General features: G+C 50.0%; 1 protein-coding gene across 1 annotated transcript; it reads right to left on the reverse strand.

The window, feature by feature from the left end:
- Positions 1 to 1,694: 1,694 nt before the first annotated feature.
- Enho (energy homeostasis associated) lies at positions 1,695 to 3,494 on the reverse strand. The gene is made up of 2 exons (XM_027930821.2): positions 3,374 to 3,494; positions 1,695 to 2,468 (listed from the first exon to the last, which is right to left on the reverse strand). The coding sequence occupies exon 2, from the start codon at positions 2,318 to 2,320 to the stop codon at positions 2,090 to 2,092; it is 231 nt and encodes a 76-aa protein (XP_027786622.1). The 5' UTR covers positions 2,321 to 2,468; positions 3,374 to 3,494; the 3' UTR covers positions 1,695 to 2,089.
- Between the last annotated feature and the right edge of the window lie 4,110 nt (positions 3,495 to 7,604).

A 7,604-nucleotide genomic window follows, 5' to 3' on the forward strand; every position in this document is an offset into this window, starting at 1 on the left:
GAGAACAAGAACTTAATTTGGGAGGGAGAGTAGGAAGAGAGATTTCTTTGTCGCCTGCCTCAAGAGTATAGAGGTGAGGTGGGTAATGGCAAAGGCATCAGGCTGTAAGGGGCTGGGGAGACAGATTTGGGAACAGCTGCAAGGGTCAAACCAAGAGGAAATTTGAGCTCTGCGTGGTGTCAGCAGCAGGGATGGGCCAAGTAAGGGGCCTACTGCCCCTATACTCTACTCCTACCTTAAAGCCCAGGCCACATCCAGGTTGGGCCTCAGCAGGCAAAGCTGGGGCATGTGCCAGTGAGTAGTGGCACAGGTGGCTAAGAGGGTAGGGGTCCAGGAACAGAGGGAAGGCAGGAAATGGCAGCTGCCCAGCCTGCCCCAGCATAGCCCACATCCCACTGTCTGGAAAGTAGGGAAAATGTAACTGGTATGATCTGCCAAAGAGTTCTTGGGGTCTTCAAGCAACACATACCCCAATGTCCCAACTCCCTTTTTCTCAGGGCCCAACTTACCATTGGAAGCATTATGTGCTCTGTGGGGGGTGCAGGAAGGGGACGACAACAGTCATAAGCTCAGGATCTTCTCTTTTGAGGGACAGTCCCAGTCAATGACATCTGGAGTCACATGGGATATGCCACCTGCCCTCAGGGTCTCCTGATAACTCTCTCTCACCCTGGGTATATCTGACACAGTAGGTCTGGCTCCAAATGACACCCTACCCTCAACCAGACCTAAAAGTATTGACTTAGAGCATTAGATGAGGACACCTGTGGGCTTGTCCTCTTCCCTCTCCCTACTAAACCCATACCTATTTTTTTTTTAGTTTTCGGTGGATACAACATCTTTATTTTATTTGTATGTGGTGCCGAGGATCGAACCCAGCACCCCGCGCATGCCAGGCAAGCATGCTACCACTTAAGCCACATCCCCAGCCCAACACATACCTATTATATCCTTAAAAGGTTTGTCTTTCCTGTGGAAAGTGTGGTTCCAACAGTCAGAACCTCCTCCCTGGAGTTAAAGATCTCCTTGGTCTTTCTCCCATTTCTGCCAGCTTCAAACTCAAGAGAATTCTAGCTGAGATTCAGAGTCAGAACCAATGCCTTCTTATAGGCCCTCAGCTGGGCCTATGGGTCACTTAACCTGAGTCGGGGAAGGCTCATGTGGGAGTTGGGGACAGTGGAAATCTAGAATTTACTGGGCAGAGGAGGAGTAGGGCATTGCTGCGGCAGGTTGGACAAAGGAGTCACCCAGAGAGAGACAACTCATTTCTCACCATTCTTCCCACATGGATGTATCCCCTTTCCCCAGGAAAAGAAGGGCCAGGAAGTGCAGAAGGGTCCAGCTGTGGAGATCGCAAAATTGGATAAACTGCTGAACCTGGTGAGAGAAGTGAAAACCTAAGGGCCTAGTCTCAATCCCTGACCCATTTCTTGCAATCCTTGGGCTGGGTACCAGGGTGCCTATGCACCCAGCATATATGATTCTGCCCCTGATCGGGTCTCAGTATTTGCCGTTCTCATTCTGCTTCTGAAGGTCCTAGCACATTACTTAGGATTTGACCCTTAACCACCATGACCCTCCTCTTACTGTGCAAAAATAAATCTGTCTGGAAGTTCATCCCATGCTTTTAATTTTGCTACCACAGGGCCCCCAGGAAGAGAAGAATCTCAAAGTAGAGCCATAGTTCCATTTATTATCCAGCAAACAGTGGGAGGACCAGGGGAGGAGCCCACCCTGGACACCCTCCCATTATTGCCATGGGTTCCAATTTGCTTTCCCAACCTAGAGGGCCCAAAGGTGCTGAGCCTAGCGAAAGGGTAAATCCAGCCCTTGGCCCTTGGGATGGAGCAGAGTTCAGATGGCCCTGGCCCTAGCACCAACTCCTGAACCCCCACCCCAGGCCTGTCTCTCTAGGGCCACCAGAGCCTCTCTTGGAGCCAGGCTGGCTAGACTCTGGGCTTCTGGGTCCAGCTGTAAACAAGCTGAACTCCAAGTTCTGGACCCCAGGCTGGCTGAACTCTGGAATCCTGATTCCAGGATCTGAGTGGGGTAGACTTAGGTCCCAGGCTCCAGGGTAGGTCAAGGGCCTTCAGGGCTGCAGCAGGTAGCTGCCTTCATGGCTAGGCTTCTGGGGTGGTGGTGCCTTCTCAGGACAGGGGCCAGGGCTGGAATTAGGACTAGATTCAGAAAGAGAATCAACGTCGGCAGAACGAGAGTGGCAGGCCCAGCAGAGAATGACCCAAAGCAGCAGCAGCAAGAAGCCTACGAGGCCGTTGCAGACGATGGCGATGAGGGCCCCCTGGGAGATGGCTGCCCCCATGACGGGCAGTACCCTCAAATCAGTACAGACAGCGGAGCTGCCTCAATGGCAAGGCCCATGCCGAGGAGGAACTCCAATACGGCCGCTTTCCAAGGAGGCTCCCTCAGTGATTCCTGGGCAGTGGAGATGCCCACCTGCAGTCCTGAGCCTGGGGGCATAGAGCAAATAAGAGGGTGATGAGGAAGGAGAGGTGGGAGAGGCCCAGGCCAAGAGCTCCCCTCCCACATCTCTGACCTCCCTGGCAGAAAACCTTGGGTCCCACAAGGCTCAAAGACCTCACAGAGCCAACACCCCCATCCTCAGGCCTGGCTCTGGGCACCTGGATGCTGGTGTAGCCAGAGTGGGGAAGCTGGAGTAGGCATACCTCATTCTAAGAGGTGGTAGACACTGACTGGCCCTTCCCACCAAGCTTCCAGCCCTCAAAGGTATCCCACCAGTGGATGGGACTAAGAGTCCTAGGCCCAGAATGAAGGGGACTGTGACCAGCTTTAGTGTGGTCAGGGCACCTCCTCTCAAGACTGCAGCCAGCCAGCCCAGGAGACCTGCAGAGGCGCCAGCTCACACAGAGGGAACTTTGTGGAGGCCCTGGCAGGCATGTGTGGGTTCTGTGTCTCCAAGGTTTTGTACCTAGGTGTGCCTCTCCATGGGACTTGTCTCTTTATGTCAGGTGTGTGGTTTTCCTACAGTTCCCCTGCTAGATAGGTGTCTCTCCTCTGCATACCTATATCTGGGATTGTGTGTGGCTGCCTGTCTCTGGGTAGCTCTCTTCACATCGGTGTGTCCCCATCTCTGAATGTCTGAGTGTCTCGTTTCTCTCCCAATCTGTTTCTGAGTATCTCTCTATCAGTCCCTGTGTGTGCCACTCTCTCTTCCCGGCTGTATCCCTCTGTCCTCGTGAACGTGTCTCTTTCCCTTCTTCGTGGGATCTGTCTTGGTGGTCTGTGCGTCTCCCGTGTGTCTCTCTTTGTGTCTGTGTCTCTCCTAGGGGCTGTGTCTCTTCCTCTCAGTCTCGGTTCTCTGCCCCGGTGCCCGCTGCGGGGGAGCCCCCCTTACCTGAGTTGAGCCCGGTGCGCGCCCGCGGGAGAGTCCGGGGCAGCGGGATGCTCAGCGCAGATTGAGGCTCGGGAGCCTGCGGGCGGGGGGCGGCGGGCGGCTGGCAGGGACGACGTCCACTCCCCCGGCCCTCCCCCTTGGCCGCGCAGCCTCCGCCGGCCGCTCCCGCCGCGGCGCGACCGGGGCGGCCTCTGCCGCGGGCGGTCTGCGGCGAGCCGGCACCTCCTCCCCCTGGGGCGGCGCCTCCTCCGCGGCCCCGGCCGCTAGCTTGCTCGCTCGGCGGCGCTCGGGCGGCGGCAGCGGGAGCTGCGCGGAGTTCGGCTGGGCTCGGCTGCGTTCGGCTGGGCTCGGTTTCGGCCGGCTGAAGTCGGCTAAGCTCGGCCGAGCTCGGCCGGCAGCAAAAACAGCGAAGGACCCCGCCTCCTGGGTGGCCGGCGGTCGGCAGCCCGCCGGGGGCGGAATCATCTCCACTCCGCTGCCGACGTTCAATTGGCTGGCTTCACCAAGTTCCAGCGCCATTGGTCGTGCGCTAGGGTGGGACAGGACCGCCCCTGGTGCAGGCGGGAGGGGCGGGAGGCGGCAGGAGGGCTGAATGGGCTGCTTGGTCTTGATCTGGCCTGGAGAGGGTGTAGGGTCGGGGCGTGGTCCACCTTCTAGCAGGGATTTCTTGCACCTTCCACATCTGGAAGAGCAACATCTGAGAAAGGCCAAGGCCTCTACATGCCCTACACCAGAGGAGACGTGCCCCACCAACCACTGGGGAGAAGTCTGACCCTGTCATCCAGAAGGCCCTATGTCTCCACACCTGGGAGGACAGTGATCTAGGAGGCCCACTATGATACTACCCATACTCCCGCCCGAGTGTGGACCCTGCATCCTCAGTATAGAGTATTTGTACTTGGCCCTGCATTTGGTGGTCCTAGGAGGTGATGTGAAGATCTCTGGAAACACAGGTTCTTTGGATGCATTTACTGAGTTCCCAGCCAGGGTTGGTCTCAGGCTTATACTTTGCTGTGCTGTGAGGGAATCTAGGACAGAGGGGAGGGGAGTACCTAAAGAATTGCTTTGTCCTGGCTGGAATACTTTCAGGCCTGATGGAAGTCCTGACTCTCCATCTTAGAAGGTCTCTTAAGAGGAAAGATAACTTGGACGAAGCAGCTAGGGAGACCTTCTTCTCCCAGTTCCTCACATGCCAGAGGTTATTATTTTTGGTGCTGGTGCTGGGGGCATATACTCTACTATTGAGCACCCTCTCCTACCTCGGTGATTCTTAAGTGTTCTGATCTGGGCTCTCTTCTCATCTCACATATTCTTCGTGGGCAATCACATCCCTGAAGCTATATCTGGAATTCTAAACTCACAAACAAGTATCTACTGGAATCAGGTGCTGTTAATCCCTGGTTCTGCCACTTACTAACTTTGTGACCTTGGACAAGTTCCTTAACCTCAGCTTCCTTGTCTATAAAATGGTTATAGTGGTAGCTACCTCTCGGGGTTGTTTTTCACTAATTAATTTATACCGAACCAGCCACTTCTCAGCAAATGTCAGCTGATGTAACCCCCAACAACCAGGTGGCTAAAAGCTCCCTTTCTCCAGTGCCATGAAATTCACATAAGACCCCAACAAATTCAGGTACTGTCCTGAAGAGGAGAAAGGGAAGAACAAAATAGTGAAATACTGAGCCATTCAATGCTACTGAGCTAAAGACTGTCTAAAATAAATTTTGGACCCTATGGAGTTTACCAGAATGGATTAATTTTAGTTTTCTCCCCTGTTACCCAGCAGGGTAAGAGCATTGTGAGGAAGATCAGATCAGTTACAGGAGAGAGAGGAGACATATCATTGTACATCTGAGTGTAATGTGAGTGAAGTTAGTGACCCAGCTGCAGGAGTTCACATTTTATCCTGAAAACCATGGGAAACCACTGAAGAATTTTGAGCAGAAGAGTAATGTGATCATATCCAGAAATTAGAAAGATGATTTGAGCTGCTGGATGGAAAGGGGTGTCAAAAGCCTTTGAGGGTGAAGGCAAGGAGTAAAAATGAGGGGCTGAAATGATGGGAATAGAAGTGAAGAGGTCACGAGAACATTAAAGATATTTGGGAACTATAGATGGCAGAACTTAAGAGACTTAGAGAGTAAGGGAGGAAAGAGGGAAGGAAAAGTCCTAGATAACTCTGGTTAGTGGCTGCAGATACTGGAATGCCATTTACTGTGAAGAAGAAGCAGTGAATTTCAGCAAGGGACTTGGCGGGGGTAGGGGAGGTGTTGATGAGTTCAGTTTTGGAGACTGGTGGTAGTGGTATCTGCTACTGCTGCTTATTTTTGGATGTAGTTTACAAATTCCTCAAAGTACTATGATAGGCTCATGTTAGTTAGATATTTAACTTTGGACCAATCAAGGGATGATAACCAAATGACTTACATAGCTCTCATGATAACCCTGTGGACAGTGGGGGTGGGGTGGATTCCAGGAGAAGAGGGATCATGAATAAGCAAAATGGCAGGTGTTCACTAGGGTCCAGCCTTTGTTTGCCCAACACATACACATCATTTACTGTATATATGATTCCAAAAATGTCCCCAACTATTGTTGTTATAGATTAAATCTGGAATGTCCTCTCATGTATTGAAGGTCCTCTCATACGTCTCATATATTAAAGATTTGAACCCCAGCTTGGTGCTGTAGGGAGTTGGGGCATGCCTGTGAAGGGAATTGTGGACTCTGGTCTCTTCTTCTTTCTCTCATCCTGGCCCTGAAATGAGTGGCTTTGCTTTACCATGCACTGCCTGCCAATTGTGCTTGCCTCATCACAGGACCAAAAGCAACCAGGCCAACAGATCATGGACTGAAAGCTCCAAAACTGTGAGCCAAAACAAAGCTTTTCTCTTTATAAGTTAATTATCTCAGGTATTTGTTACAGTAATGGAAAGCTGACTGACACATCTACATAATCTAACCATCCCCCTGTATGTATGCCAATAAATTCACCCTGTTTCCAATGAGGGGCAACTCAGTGACACATCCAGCTACTGCTTCAAGGAGGTTCTATTGTAGGACCATTGTTCTTTAAAAACAGGTTATCTGGGTTAGGGTTAGGGTTAGTTTGGTCTCCATGAGTTGTAACTATGGCTTCTAATAATCCCAATACCTTTTAACTGTCAGAGATTGAAGCTGGTGCCCAACCTGCTTCTTACCTATATATCAATCAGGATTCATGAGGTAGCACAGTCATTACAAACAACGCCCCAAATCTTACTGGATTCAAACAACAAAAATATATTTCTTGCTCATTCAATAGTTCAGCAGGTGGGGGTAGGTTGTTAGTTTTGCTCACTTGGTCGTTGAAGGATATCTTTAAACCAATCCCTTACCACCACACACATACACACAAAAAGTCCTGATGTTTAGAAATGGGAGAAATAGAGAATAAAATGGAGTAAAAAGGAAACACTGTGTATTGGTCACTAATCCAAAGCATTATCATGGATAATAATGAAAATGATAGCACTAGAAAACCTCATGTATCTGTTAACTTCAAATCTTTGGCTGTGTCATCAGTCAATCTGGCTGCCTCAGGTTTTTCCCACCTTGAAGAGATCCCTTATCCAGAGTTCTGAGAGGACCATGGCGGAAGAGTTTTTTGTGGGGGCACTGTACTGATTAACATCACACTTTTGCGGGTAATTTAGGGATTGTTCTGGGATTGAGCAATCATAGATTTCTGCATTGATGAGGATTAGGGTTGAGACTTTTTTTTTTTTCTCCCTAGATGATACAATTCTTTGTGGGGTTTTTGTTTGTGTATTTGTGCTGTAGATGCAACCCACAGCCTGGTTCATGATACAGTTCTCTTAAAACCCTAATCAGCTGCCTATCAATTTTATTTTGGGGATTTTATTTGCTAATAACATATTTTACTGATTCTAAAGGACTTTTTTTCAGCTTAAATAACTCTGAAAAAATGTGCTTTTCAACTAATGGCATGTAATAGTTTTTTAGCCTCTTTTTTTTCTTGTGAGTTCACAAAATAACTTGCCTCTTGTAATTGATGGAATCTGAGATTTATTAAGTATAGTTATTTTGTCAGTCAGGGTCCTTTTTCACAAATAATAGAATCTTCTGTGGATAGTTGAAGCAGAAAAGGGATTTGTTAAACGAGATTATTTAACTCAGAATTGTTAGGAGGGCTAGGGAAATAGACTTGAGGCTAGCTTCTAGGAATAAC

The sequence above is a fragment of the Marmota flaviventris genome, chromosome 13 (assembly GCF_047511675.1).
Source record: "Marmota flaviventris isolate mMarFla1 chromosome 13, mMarFla1.hap1, whole genome shotgun sequence".
Classification (NCBI taxonomy): domain Eukaryota; kingdom Metazoa; phylum Chordata; class Mammalia; order Rodentia; family Sciuridae; genus Marmota; species Marmota flaviventris.

Coding starts and splice junctions, on each gene's coding strand:
- Enho (XM_027930821.2), bottom strand. CDS start 2,320: ATGGGGGCAGCCATCTCCCAGGGGGCCCTCATCGCCATCGTCTGCAAC.